A 14,848-nucleotide genomic window follows, 5' to 3' on the forward strand; every position below is an offset into this window, starting at 1 on the left:
GCGATGTGATGTGATGTGAAGTAGGAGGGTTGGTGCGAGATTTTAGGTTTAGGTTTGGGGTTCGAGTTTGGAGGGAAGTAGGGAGGGAGGGATGAGGTGGTGGGTGGGAGGTGGTGGGTGGAAGAGCATAGTGAATGCATGATGCATGATGCATGATGGATGATGGACGATGGGAAAGGTTTAACTTTTAACTTTTAACTTTCAATTTGTAGTATTGTGATATTTGCACGGGGCAGGGATGGTGGGAAGTGATTGTGATTGGGTGATTGTGATTGGGTGGTTGGGTTGGGTGGTTGGATTGGGTGGTTGGATGGAAGGACGGGTGGATGGTGGATGGGTTCTGAATCTGGGGAAATGGATGGTTGATGGATGATGGGTTGTTAGGTTGATAGGTTGTGGGTTATACCGTGTGTATGTGTATGTAGAGAAGGAAATAGATGGATATAGTAATGGGATGGATGATGTGATGTATATCAATAATGTATATATAGACAGTTGGGGAAGTAAGTACAAGAAGGGGATTGGGGTTTCGAGAATTCAAAGTGAGATGAGATGGGATGGGATAGGATTGATGAAATACATGTTAGTGGGAGTGGGATTGGAGGAAGTTTTGATAGGATTGTTTTGGGTGTGGATGGTATCGTATTCGAAGTTTTAGGATGGAGTATAGATTTAGATAGATACGTATCGATATGGATATCCGTTTTGAAGTCTACGATTGTATTTGAAGTTCTAGATAGATATCGTATCATATATGAAGCTCTAGTGAAGAATTAGATACGTATCTTATGGATATCCATTTTGAAGTCTACGATCGTATTTGAGGTTCTAGATAGATATCGTATTAAAGTTCTAGATACATATCGTATCGCATGCGAAGCTCCAGTGCAGAATTAAATGGGTGTCTAATGGACGCTATGAGTACACCATAGTAATGAAATCAGAAAATTCTGGTATGAATACGAGATATGTGTCGTGATAGCGAAAGTAACCGCAGCTCGCTAGATAAATACTCCGGTATACGATATATTATGGATGTAGGTGTGCAAACGGCACATCAAATCGGTTTAACCCCTATGCTATGGCGTTTTTCTTCAATTGTTCCTAGTGAGCATTAGTCAGGAACTTTATGAAATTCTCCTCCTCGTGAGTGTTGATGAGTGTGAGTGTGAGTGTCGAGTCTTCAGTCTTCAGTCTTCAGTCTTGACCCCCTTATTATTGTCATTATCATTATCAAATCAGTTTCTTCAGATCTCTATAGCTATTCCCTACCTAGTACTCGTTATTTCGTGTGGTAGCGGAGATGGTGCTCAGTAGATGCTAGATAGCTGGGTAGTCGTAGTTTCAACTCCACATGTTAGAAATTTAAGGTGATTCGATATTGAATTGAGTGGATGATTGGATAATGGACCTAGGTTAGAAGTGACGAATGGGAAAGACGGAATGAGATGTCTGATGGGGGGGGAGAGCGATGATTTGTTTATTATTAGCATCATCTCCTTCTAGTTCACAGTTCACTAGGTTTTAAAGTAGCAGCGGGTAGATGAAGTGGATCGATTTAATATCAAGACCTAGATGGTACGGAGGAGTGGTCATTAGGGTTATATGTGAACTTTCTGTTCCTGGCATCTCTTTCTTTTTTTTCTCCTTCTCGTGATATCCTTTAATTTTTCCTACTCATCGTGCGTGACTGTGATTGTTTGATTATTATGGCCATGCATCAACGCCAGTGAAAGTAGAGAGAGGAAAGGAAAGGAGAGATTCCCGTTTGTTGCTACATGGGAAATTTCCCTTGGCTTGGCTTTCTAGTATCTTACTTGACCTGACCTGACCTGACCTGACCTTGCCTTGCCTTGCATTTTATCCGTATTCCCTCTGCCCTTCTACCTTCCACTCTTTATCATCACATTACATTACACCCATTCCATCCATCCATCCATCCATCCATCCATACATACATATATTTTGTTATTTGATAATCTGCCAAGTGTTGCTATGAATGGCCTGGCCAATCCCTTCTTCTACTTCTTTTCATTCCATCTACTATTCTAGCCATAGTAAGAACATACCTTTCCCTCACGGCGACTAATCATCGTTATACGAGAGAGATTCGTTTGATCATTGGACCTTTTTCTATTTTCTATTTTCTATTTTCTTTTCCTCGATTCTCTATTCACTTTGACTTTTATGTGGTTATTTACATCTTTTCAATATCATCGAAGTCTTCTTCATCAAGGGGCAACTCCACAATACCATATCCCTTAAAGGCCAACAATTCATTGGGTCAATTCTTTCGTGCATATCGGGGATCACAACAGATTGAGGGGGGAAAATAGGGAAAACCAAAATAAAAAAAAGAGGAAATTACCAACGGCAAGAGAATCTGCACATGATGCCTGTTCGAAACTGCAGCGAGAAAGAATCATTACATACATTATTATCGTATCTATTCTAATCATTCTGCAACATCTCTCGTTGTTGAATATTATCGCCAAAGGTTTATCAAATATAAAAAAAAAGCCAACAAGATCCCATTTCATTCATCATTCATTCAATCCAACCTCCAATCTCCAATCTCAGATCTCAGATCTCAAATTTGCTCAATCGAAATACATTCATTTTAACTTGCGTTACGTCCAAATCATAAACGCTAATTCACTCCTTCATTTTACTGGTACGATTCGATTCAATTCAATTCAATACAGTTCAATTCGGTTCAGTTCAATACCTACTACATATTCTATACAATACCATTTGTCACTCCTAAACTTTTTCTTAACGACTTCGCTCTTTCGACTTTCCACTTTCCACTTTCGACTTTCAACTCTCAAACTTTTGAACCTTTTGAACTTCCAAAAGTTATCGTACACGGCCCGTCACCATCTCCTTACATTATCGCATACATTCGAATCCACATCTGCCAGCTCCAGACCCAACATTTTACGAGAACTTTGACTGCGCCTCCTCCTCATTCGCCAACATCTCTCAAACGTTTGATGTTCCCTTGATCACATCTACTGCAGCCACAACGTCTTCTCTACTGTGAATCAACAATACATTACCAACAAAGGGTCGCACATTGGTTACAAGATACCACGCAAGATTTCTGGAAATTATCTACAAACTCATGGGAAGGATAGAACAATTTGGACATAGGAAGTCATCCACCAACCGGCGATATGGCTAACAGACCCAAATTCATTGACCTCCGGTCACAATCGCATGGGGCAATGGGTAGTAGCAGTAATGGTTTACCATCCCCATCACTGCGCTCATTACCTTCCCCCCGTTTACACGTAGCCGGAGATATTCCACCCGAACTTTCACCCTTGGATGCATTCGCGGCGCAAAGTCGACTCTTGGCCAGGCAGTTGAATGAAAGTACAAATGGAGGAAAGCGCATAAGTCGTCTGCCACCACTGACAATCGCGAACTCTCTCGGCCAATCTCGACTCGGAAGTATACGATCTGCCTCTGCCGAAAGACTTGCAGATTCCCCTCTGGCCCAGTTGTCTCCTACAGAATCTCCTGCTTCTGCTGGCCCGGGACAACAGCTGACAGAGGTCGAGGCACCTATGTTCAGGCCAGTTTCGGTGCATCCTGAGGTGGGAAAGATTCCAGATACTCCAGCATTCGATGTAATTCCTGAGAAGGAAGAGGGATTTCGAGGCAGAAGACCACCTCCAAGTCCGACTCCGAGGGAACCACAGAGCATGTTTGGAGCTAGAAGGGATCTTTCGCCAGCGTCCATAGATCAAGGTCCTCGTCAACTTCAACACAGACCTGGAAGGTCACCATCTGATGCCCCGTATCGGGGACGTTTATCTCCACAGCCATCTCGTTCGCCTTCAGCTCCACATCAGGGGCGTAACAATCTCAGACCAGAGCGTTCTCCTTCTGCTCCTCACAATGGACCTGGAAGATCACCCAGGCCGGGTCGTTCGCCATCTGGCCCTCACAATGATCGATCACTTAGGCCTGAACGTTCGCCATCTGCTCCTCAACAACGTATGGGTAGGCCAGGTCGATCTCCTTCAGACGGCCCATATAGAGGGCCACGTTCACCCAGACCTGGCCGATCTCCTTCCGATGCCCCATCTCGACCTAGTCAGGAATCGATGCGCCAGCGAGCACTTAGAGGACCCGATGGCTCTTTAGCTGTAGGTGGTTATGGCCCAAGAGCTTTGGCACCACCACGAGCACCATTCGCGCAAAGAGCTCCTAGTTCCAGATCTATGTCGATGGAGAGCTCAGATGATGACCACTCATTATCACACGATTCTCCTCAACGCAAACTTTCTTCAACCAGTGCCATGTCAAGCACACCAAACTCTCCTTCTTTCAACTCCTCAGTACCACGATCTCCATCTGTGAGCTCCGACTATTCTGTAGACCACACACATCTACCCAGACCTGCATTCAACTTCTCTCGGCCAATTAGTAGATCTAGTAATCACCCAACGGAAGACAAACCAACAATACCTTCCCGACAGGCATCTTCTGACAGCCAGCCTTCATTTATTCTCACTGATGATACTGCTCATACTCCTGTGAGTATGCACAGTGAAGGATTCCCGGACCACAACCTTCTTAGTGAGGGAGCTGCACCATCTTATGTATACTCGACGTTTAATCTACCTAGAGGCAAGATGTTACAAAGAAATTCAGCAATTTTTCAAGAAGGTCAGCCGCAAGCTCAATTTATCTTTGAGCAACAACCTCCTGCCTTCCTGGGCAATAATCAAACGATTGAAGGCGGACCTCCGCCATCACCTCCATCTCGACCATCGACTTCTTCCAGACCAGATATCTCACATTTACGTCCTTCCTTAGAGCAGGGCACGGAACCTACAACATTGGCCGAAAGAGGACGAAGCTTAACAGACCCTAGTCATCTTCCATCGCCATTCGATGCACCCCCTACCTTACATAAAGATAAAGCGCAAAAGGACAACCGCGCACCATCAATTGCCTCTTCAAATACTACAATAAAAGCTCGATCGCAACATTCACTAGCTCCATCGGCTGAAATGTCTGGAGAAGAACATGTTGCGAAAGCTATCGAGTATCATGAAGCTGGCTCTCTAACCAAATCCACCTATCATCTACGTCTTGCAGCCAGGCAGAATCATCCTACTGGTATGCTTCTCTATGCACTCGCTTGTAGACACGGTTGGGGTATGCGACCTAACCAGAGAGAAGGCGTAGCTTGGTTGAGAAAAGCTGCGGATTCGGCTAGCCTTGAAGTTGCCGATGATGAGGATACGGCAAAGGATGGAAAAGCTGTCGATGTTTTGGAAAGGAAAACTAGAAAGGCTCAATTTGCGCTTAGTATTTATGAATTGGGGGTCAGTCATATGAATGGTTGGGGTATTGAACAGGACAAAGTCCTTGCATTAAGATGCTTTGAGATCGCTGGATGTGAGTTTTATCCTAGTTTTAAGGTGGTGCAAATGCAAATTGAGACAAGGTACTAATATTTTGAATAGCTTGGGGTGATGGCGATGCTTTAGCTGAAGCGGGATTTTGTTACGCGCAGGGAGTGGGGTGTAAAAAGGACCTTAAGAAGAGTGCCAAGTTTTATCGGGCAGCGGAAAGTAAGGGGATTAGTATGATTGGGAATAGTTGGTATGTTTTTTTCTTTCTCTTTCTCTTTTACATCTAAGACGCGGTACCTGCGGGTGCAAGCGCGAATATATTGAGGTTAAAGTGGATGAAATATTGAATATATCTAACGCAAAACAGGATCTACAAATCCAAATACAATGATGATGGAAAAGACGATGTCAGTGGTTCGCCGAATGGAAAAAAGAGCGGAAAGGACGGTCATAAGAGACATCTTTTCGGGAGGACTAAGTGAGATTCATGGAAAGATATGAAGTGCTAGCGGAGCTTAGTGTGAATACTGTTGATATCTAGGAAAAGGCTTCCATGGAGGCAAGATAAATATTTGAGGGGTTTTCTTTGAGTTCTTTCTTTTCTTTTCTTTTTTCTTCATCTTCTTCTTTCAAGCATTTCTTGTGTCTGTTTTTTTTCCCTGCTTTCTCACGGCGGAGAAAAGTGAAAATACCTAGGGAAAAGGGGATTGTTGGTACATTAATGATTCTGCTTTACTCGTTCGTGTTTCGTTTCATGTAAGGCGTTCGTTCACATACCATTTCTAGTAGTCTGATTCATTATATGGGCGGGCTGGGCGTTTAGGTTAGGTTAGGCTTGGGATTCCTTTCAATGGGTGGGTGGATGGATGGTTTGAAAGGAGGAAAATTTGAAAATAGGAGGGGCAGGTGGGATCGGTGAATAGAGTGAATGGGGTCGGATAGGGGGTTGGATGGTGTAGTGTAGTGTAGTGTAGTTTAGTGCAGATGTATGGATGGATCTTGCGTGTGTATTGTGTACTGTGTGTATATATATGTATGTATGTACCTAATGGTAGCGTGGGGGTCGTGAAGTAGAGAAGTGTGGTGAAGTGAGGTGAAGTGGAAGGGGGAAGGGAGAAATAGAGAAATTAAATGATTCCTTTTTTCTTTCTAAAAAAAAATGGACATTGAGATTGCTAGTTTAAGATTGCTTGTGAGGTTTGCGGATGTTTGGGGAGGTAGAGCTGGAGGTGGAGCTGGAGTTGTGGTTGTGTGTTGTGGGTTGATAAGTTCTTTTGGGAGGGGGTACCGGTATGACTGTGTGTGGGATTATAGGGGATATAGAGAGGTATCTAGGTTGTTGGTTGTAAGGGAATGAGGGATGCGGGATGCGGGATGCGGGATGCGAAATGTGAGAAGCGAGAGGGGAGGGAATAGAATAGAATATTCATCATGATCAAAGAGTAGGTGCCTAGCTAGGTAGGTATGAAACTTGCTTAACTAGGTAGCAATCTGGCAATCTGAATAAGGGCGGGTATATAGTGTACTCGAGAGGTAATCATTCAAACAATATCCTTTTCAAAATCGACCAGCTTCAACTTTCTCGCGTCCTTGAAATGATACTGCGCAACTTTGCTCCTGACCAGGAATCTCGCCGCCGCACTATCTCTCTCGAGCGTGACATATCCACCCGAGCCACTCTCATCGGCTTCCAATAATCCGTTCAACAGCTGTTCGGCCAATTCGCGCATTTCTGCTGCGGCGGCACGTGTTTCGTCCCATTCTTCTTCTTCTTCTTCTTCTTCGTCGTCGTCGTCTTGGTCGAGAGAAGGTTTGGGACCCCAGATTTCGTCGATGCGACGCTGGCGTTTATCCATGTTTGGGTTTTCCTTTGGCTTTTTGGGTTTTCCCTGCGTGCTGAAACCGGCGATGAGGGTTTGTGGGGTGATGGAGAGCATTTCGCCTACGATGGGGCCGCCGAGTTCTTCGGCGGCGAGCATGGATGCGAGATGCGCATCGATGAAGGAGTTGAATGCGCGGATTAGATTGCCGGTCTCGGTGTCGTAGTGTGTTTTGCCTGTTTGGAAGGAGGATTGCAGCTCGAAAAAGATTTGGGAGGGGGATTTTTGAGTTTGTTGCGTGAGTTGGGTTGTGAGCGCGGAGATGCGTGATTGGAGCGCGGATTGGATGGAGAGGGCATCTTGGTGGTCGGATTTTTCTTTTTGGAGGAGGGTGGTGGTAGTGGAAAGGTCATGTGAGCTGGTGGTTATGCATTCTTGGGTTTCTTGGATGCAGGATGTGGTGGTGCGGTGGGCGAGGAGAGCGGGGAGGATGGATTTGGGGGTGGGAGGTAGGGGGGTGTGGTGGAGAGGGTGTCGTATGCGTGTTTCAGAGCGCGGAGTTGGTGGAGGTGGGTTTTGGGATCTGGTGATGGCCCGGAAGATATGGGAATTGAGGTTTTTGCTCGGAGCTAGGGTGGATTGTTAGCTTGAGGTTTTTAGAAAGCGATCTGGTGGAGAGTGGAAACTCACCTTTGCAAGTGCGGCTTCTTGCTCCTTGACTCGATCTTGGAGATCTTGGAGGGTTTGGTCGAGACGCGTTGTATATGCGGCGGAGATTCGAGGGTCTTGATCGATATCCATGGCAAATGGAGTGGAGAAGGGGTTATAAGTTTGATTCTTAACAAGTCATTAGAATTATCTTAACTGATCCTTTCAATCATCTCATTCAATCCTCGATCGACAGCAACTTGAGACAAGGACCAGAGGTTGAAATGTAGCGTGTTTCGATTTGACAGCCAAAAACACGTGCAATGCTTTGATCTTTCTTATATGTGCACGGATATATCTTTTGAAGAAAAGGAGCGGGCCGAAAAAGGTTATTGAATAATGTCAAAGATGCGGGAAGTGATGAAGTCTTGACTCGTAAACCGGCTTAACATCAAATCGTGTTGTTTCTTGTAGTTACTTATCACTATAAAATTTGCTATGTATGAAGTGTGTGAAGTTGATGTAAAGTCGATGTAAACCTTGGAACCTGAAAGTGTCACAATTGAACCTGAGGCAGAAATACATACATTTTATGCAAGCATTAATTCAGACCTCCTCAGCAAAAGAGCAAAAGGCCTCAGACCCAGTCAGGCAGCATAACTTTTTCTACGCTAGTGGAGCTTCCCTCGCATCTCAGATCTACCGCCCCAGTACCGCGTAAGGTTCTTTCTTGTTTGCTACTTTCTTTTGAAGTATCTAGGTATTCTAGTACATCTCTTTAAATCATCATCTTCTCCTTCCCCTTCCCTTTTCTTCATTGAAATATCATCTTCTTCATCATCGAAACGACTTCTTCGATTAAGTCGCTCAATCTACCAACGTAAACCACGATCCTCGGGAAATAAAGATCTACGCGATTTTCAACCTCTTCGAATTTCATCTCCATCTACTCTTTGTCGCTTCTCCATCTCCTGCAACTTTCGATCAACAAGCAGCAAACTAAATCATCATCGGAATTGAAAACTGGGAACGCAAACCAGTACTTTAAAAAGAAAGCATTAAGACAACGATAACTTGGAATCGTTGGTGGAAAAGCTTAAGGTTTGAGGATAGGTCCCTAATACTGCTTTTTTCTCCCCCAAAAATAAGAGGATTCTTCAAAATCAGTTATCTTCACCTCCAAAACCCTCACATCCATCACAATCACAGAAATTATTCGCCCTCCTTCCAACTTCCAAGAAAATCCCTTTCCAGAGTTTGCAGGTCTATTACAAGTTGTTGTTTTACACCACATCTGCTTCCTCCCCTATCGACATATCTTCTCTTATTCGCAGTCCCCGTCAAAGCACACGCTCCATTCCCTGCTTCCTCCGAACCCAACACCAGCACGTTTTCCTTCGAAGACTCTTCTGGTGTACATAAAAAGCGATCAATCCAAATAGTCATTTGACTTATCTTCCAATCCCGTTCCGATCACTATTCAACCTAAAGTGAAACAAATACAAAAGAAGAGATTAACCAAATAGCAACCGAAAATGTCGGCCTCACCTACAACAGCTCCTACACAATCTACAAAACGTCCTCTTGAGGATCCATCATCCCCTTCTGCACCAAGCGATCAACCAGATGCCAAGCGTCCTGCTTTAGATAAGATTGTAAAGGGTGAAGATGATTCAGAAAAGAAACCATCTGTCATTGAAACCGAGCTCCCAGTCCTCACCAATCCAAATGGAGACGCGAAACCTGAGGAAGCCAATGGAATAAAAGAAGAAGTAAAGGATGCCCAGGGGGATACCGAGGTCGTTGATGCTCCTACTACTGAAGCAACACAACCAATCCAAACAACGGTTCCTACTAAAACCGAAGGCACTTCCTCTGGAAATGCTCTCCCACACGACGAGAGCGGATGGATACATGTTCGATCCGTAATTACAAGTGCCGAAGCTGCTACCGTTATTGGCAAGGGAGGGGAAAATGTTTCCTTGGTCCGAAAGCTTTCTGGTGCCAAATGTACAGTCAGCGATTATCAAAAGGGTGCAGTGGAAAGAATTTTGACTGTCAGTGGTGTTGTTGATGCAGTAGCTAAGGTATGTTTGTTTGTTTGTTTCGATATTTGAAGAAATGTAACTAATTTTTTGTAGGCATTTGGTTTGATAATTCGAACATTGAACAATGAACCTCTCGAGGCTCCTTCGGACTCCACCTCGAAGACATACCCTCTTCGCCTTCTTATTCCACATATCTTGATTGGTTCTATAATTGGTAAAGGTGGTGTTCGGATCAAAGAGATCCAAGAAGCTTCAGGAGCTCGTTTGAATGCTTCCGATTCGTACCTTCCACTTTCAACTGAGAGATCCCTTGTTGTTCTTGGTGTTGCAGATGCCGTTCATATTGCAACCTATTATGTGGGAAGCACATTGTTTGAACAATTGACAGAGAGATTTGGTGGTCCCGCTGCATCTGCTTATGCATCAAGAAGTGGTGGACCTGCAGGTGTGGTCCCAGGTGGTATGCAGGTTGTTCCATATGTTCCACAACCAGCTGGTGGAAACTATGGTCACCCTGACAACCATCGTCGTTCTGACCGTGGATCTCACCATACTCCTGGAAACAGCTATGCCCAACCATACGGTCAAGGACAAGCACCTCACCAACAGCCTGCTGCTGCTGCACATTACGGTGGACACGCTTCTCCAGCCGTTGGCGGTTATGGTGGAGTGGGCCCACAACAACCACAACAAGCTGGCCACGCTGTTCCTCAACCACATGGTGCTACTGGCCCACAAGGTCAGCCTATGCCAGGTGCTATCCCTGGTCAACCCTTAACACAGCAAATCTTCATCCCAAATGATATGGTTGGAGCTATAATCGGTAAAGGTGGTGCCAAGATTAATGAAATCAGACAACTCAGTGGTAGTGTCATTAAGATCAATGAGCCGCAAGATAATTCAAATGAGAGACTGGTTACAATTACAGGAACAGCAGAGTGTAATCAAATGGCCTTGTAAGTTTCCTCTTCTTTTAATCTTATTTTCGTATTACTAATATATCAATAGATACATGCTCTACTCAAGGCTAGAGAGTGAACGTCACAGAGCTTCAAGCTAAATTTAAATTGATATATGAAAAGGGTTCGATATGGGCAAGGAAAAGGAATTCCTTTGGCAATACGTGTTATTAACAATCAGAAATGAATCTTTTTTATGAATGTTAGTGGCCTGGTTGGCGGAATGGTGGCTTGCTTGCTTTTTCATGGCGTATATTTCCCTTAGGAGTGAAAAGATCTCTCTAAGCAATTGATAAAAAAAGTTAATGATGGGAGAATGAGATCCTGATTGATTGATTGATGGGAATCTGACCCGCGATTTGTATGGGAAATCAAGTGCATGGAAACGAGAATGATGGGAAAGATGCTAATAGGGAAACTGGTATGCAAGGAAAACCATGATGCATGATGCATGATAGGCTAGGGTGATATGAATTGTGAAAAATTGCTATGTTTTGATGATGTGAGGTTCTTTTGATTGTGTTTGTGGGATTGGAGACGCATTTGAAATTGAGGTGAGCTGAGGTGAGGTCAGGCGAGATGGATTGATGATTTGGTGATGTTTGAATTACTCATTATGTGCGTTGTTTTATGTTTAGTGATCTTGTGTGTGATATTTTGCCATATGGGTTAGATCACTAATATCTGTTGACTTGATGATTTGATAATGAGATGTTGATCTGTTGAAGCTGTTACTGTAAAAGCTCTAGGAGATAGTGACTGAGCGAGTTTGGAAATCAAAGTTTGGGAGTTTATGTGATCGGAGCTGCTGACATCATAAGTGTCGTGTTCGTGTTGTGTGGGGTAGATAGGTAAGGTAAGGTAAGACTTCAGATACCTATGTTAGCTGGTGGTTTGTCACTCACTATAGCTATTTATTATTTATTATCTATTACATTGCTCCTGGTAAAGATACAGATTTAGATATAGGTACGTAAGGTAGGGAATAAGGACATAGTGTCGAAATGGCTATGCGGTCGGTGGTTAGTGGGTCTGGGTTTGATGGGCCGGTCACGGAAATGGTGAGGATTGGGTTGAGAGGGGAGATAGGGGTGGGAGATTTGGAGGGGGAGGGAGAGGGAAAGGGAGAGGCGGAAAAGGCAGCGAAGATTTGTAAGTGTGGTATTTTTTTTTCTTTGGGGGAGAGGGATGAGGATGGAATTGGGGATGAGATACATGTAAAGCTGGTTGTGTATGGGATGGATTTAAGTAGGGTGTTGCTTCAAGCGGGCAGTACGGTTTAGATATCCGGGATAAGATCACAGAGGTGAGAACTTAGAAGTGAGATTGGCCGGATGGAACTAAGTGATCACGAGTGTGTTACATCCGGTTTGGAATGAGGGGAATAGGGAGAAGGATGGGAGGGGGAGTATTCGAGTATCCAGGCTTGCTTGGATCTAAACTTGTCACGGTTCGATTTTGGCTTTATGGAACGGGTAGATGGATAGATGGATGAATGGAGGGATGAAATTCGAAGAACCACACTAACCAGATGTAACCAATATAGGGCGTGAAACTCTAGACACAGTAGCGGCCCAAAAAGGATGTACAAATTCTTACTACGGCGGAACACTGGAGGACGAGGGAGTGTTGATTTGGTGTATTGGTTTGTGTTTCCCTTTTCGTTGCTTCTTTTACTGATCTTGGCTGCGTTGAGAACTGCCCTGTCACTTGTCATTTGCTCTTTCTTTACATCTGTACCCCCCCACTCAAATTTCCCATTATCTTCCTATACGAGACCAAATCTATCTATATCTATACTAACCCGATCCAAAGACTGGACATCCCTCGCTCCCCACAAAGCCTTTATGGATTCGCCAGCCTACCCAGCCTTTTTAGAAAACTTGCAGCCGATTATGGGAAGTGCGGAAATCATACACGCAAGCAAATTGGATGTTGCGGGGGCGATTGCAAAAGGAAATGCGGAGCAGAAGGGGGGAGTAATGGAAGTTGCTACGTTTTTTGATGTGGAGGATGTTTTTCTTGAGGTAGGTGGTGTTTTATTCTATATTCCTATTTGTCATCTCCGTCCAAATCCAAATCCAAATCCAAATCCAAAATTCGATGAATCGGAAGAAGAGCGAGGATAAAAGGATGAGAATTAGATCAAGTAGAAGACTAAGAAACACAAATAGGGTGTAGAATACTTCAAAACAGCAATCCGCAAACTTCACGCAGAGAAGAAAATAGCAGGTTTTCTGGGCGTGATAGATTCCGGAGAGGTGATTGAGAAGATCGCTAAGAATAAAGAGGCGATGGAGGAAGAAAAGGGGAGAGCTTTGGTTATGATGCTAGGGTGGGAGAGTAAGGAGGCTCATATGGTCGGTATTCATTTTTTACTTTATTGTTTCTTTTCGGTTCTTGGAGATTTTAGGGTAGATTTTGATGGATGGGAGATGGAAGAATTTTGGGGCTAATGTGAGATTTGAAAAATAGGCATTCAGAGAGACAAAGGAATTTGCGGACAACATAGGATATTTGAGAAAAGGGACGAGTGGGGCAGATATGGTGAGTTTGTGTTTTACTTCTCTTTTACTTCGATTTTGCTTCTGATCTTCGGAGATGATTGAATGGGACGGGATTGTGAGAAGAGAGATATGAGAGAAGTATTGCGGAGTCGAGAGAAGAGACAGCTAACTTACATATCAGTTCCATATAGCATTCAAGAATGCATAAGTATGTGATACGGATTGATCGATATTTCTGCATTACAATTCAATACACAACCCGAAATCCAATATCCGTACAAATATCACTCACTCGGTCTTCCACTCTAAAAATCTCAAAGTCAAATACGGATTATTGGGTGACATACACGTGTATCAAACAATAGCCCTTCAATGACCCAAAGCATCACAAAATGTGCTCTACTGTGAGCTCTATCGAATAGTCACACGAACTAAGAATATCATTCCATGCAATAAAAGAGATCTTTAGGTTTTTGCTTCGAAGCATAATCCTGTGTACTTACCTATCTACCTGTCTATCTGTCTGTCTATATAGGTACATATATGTATAAATATATCCAATATATATCTGTCTGGCAAAGTTCTCAAGTAGATTTCCATGTTGGAATTCAGTTTCTGTGTATATGATATGATATGATATGATATAAGTAGTATACTAAGATGTATATCATATCATTACATACATATTATCTGACTGTCTTACTTTATTATATAGATGTATTATATTATGTAATTTTCAATTCTCGAGTAGCTGAGCTCGTTTATTCAGTTAGAACTTGGATGGGTGTAAGGAAAAGGAAAGAGGAAAGAGGAAACTGACGAATGGATAGTTATGAACTTGATATATACTATCCAGATAGTACAGTACAAGGAGGATATTACATTCATCTCTCATATTTTCAGTATTTATTCATATATTTGAATTTTGCTATGAACATTACATAATCTCACCTAATCTCTGCTCTGGTACTCAAAGCCATCCCTCTATCTCGATGCAGTAATCTGTAATATCTCATTTTAAATATATGTCTATCTACATTCCTATCTACCTCGCATCTTCGTCTCTCCCTCCATCCTTCCCAAATATCCTACACATAATATAACGCAATACTCTCGCCTCATCATCTGGCCCTCATTTATCCCCCATTTATTCTCTATAGACGCATTGTGTCTGTCTTTCTGTCTCTAATAAGCATCTCTCTCTCTCTCTCTCTCTCTATCTCTCTCTCTCTCTCTCTCTATCTCTCTCTCTCTCTCTCTCTCTCTCACTCATCCATTATCCATTATCTATACTTATACTCATACTCATACTCATACTCATACACAAATACAACCACTCTCCTCCCCCTACTATCCATCAATCAAACAAAAAGCCCTGATACAATCGATCAGTCATTCATAAAATTCATTAGTAATGAAGAAGAAAAGGCGACGTTTTATGGTATGAAGGATATATTGGGACTGATGATGCATACTAGGTATTCGAAG

The 14,848-nt window shown here is 43.3% G+C and overlaps 4 protein-coding genes across 4 annotated transcripts; 3 read left to right on the plus strand and 1 right to left on the minus strand.

Moving 5' to 3' along the window:
- Positions 1-3,179: 3,179 nt before the first annotated feature.
- On the plus strand, positions 3,180-5,860 carry Bfra_003863 (putative cell cycle inhibitor protein; the record flags this gene model as incomplete). The annotated part of the gene is made up of 3 exons (XM_037334268.1): positions 3,180-5,421; positions 5,490-5,628; positions 5,746-5,860. The coding sequence occupies 3 exons, from the start codon at positions 3,180-3,182 to the stop codon at positions 5,858-5,860; spliced, it is 2,496 nt and encodes an 831-aa protein (XP_037194355.1).
- A 1,059-nt stretch (positions 5,861-6,919) lies between these two features.
- Positions 6,920-7,999, minus strand: Bfra_003864 (uncharacterized protein; the record flags this gene model as incomplete). The annotated part of the gene is made up of 2 exons (XM_037334269.1): positions 6,920-7,827; positions 7,885-7,999. 2 exons carry the CDS (start codon positions 7,997-7,999, stop codon positions 6,920-6,922), a joined length of 1,023 nt encoding a protein of 340 aa, XP_037194356.1.
- A 1,382-nt stretch (positions 8,000-9,381) lies between these two features.
- Positions 9,382-10,954, plus strand: Bfra_003865 (putative kh domain rna binding protein; the record flags this gene model as incomplete). The annotated part of the gene is made up of 3 exons (XM_037334270.1): positions 9,382-9,933; positions 9,988-10,850; positions 10,903-10,954. The coding sequence occupies 3 exons, from the start codon at positions 9,382-9,384 to the stop codon at positions 10,952-10,954; spliced, it is 1,467 nt and encodes a 488-aa protein (XP_037194357.1).
- A 903-nt stretch (positions 10,955-11,857) lies between these two features.
- Bfra_003866 (uncharacterized protein) lies at positions 11,858-13,568 on the plus strand (the record flags this gene model as incomplete). Its single annotated transcript, XM_037334271.1, has 6 exons — positions 11,858-12,005; positions 12,400-12,498; positions 12,669-12,880; positions 13,028-13,213; positions 13,329-13,400; positions 13,542-13,568. 6 exons carry the CDS (start codon positions 11,858-11,860, stop codon positions 13,566-13,568), a joined length of 744 nt encoding a protein of 247 aa, XP_037194358.1.
- Between the last annotated feature and the right edge of the window lie 1,280 nt (positions 13,569-14,848).

Source organism: Botrytis fragariae (assembly GCF_013461495.1).
Source record: "Botrytis fragariae strain BVB16 chromosome Unknown tig00000045, whole genome shotgun sequence".
Taxonomy (NCBI): Eukaryota; Fungi; Ascomycota; class Leotiomycetes; order Helotiales; family Sclerotiniaceae; genus Botrytis; species Botrytis fragariae.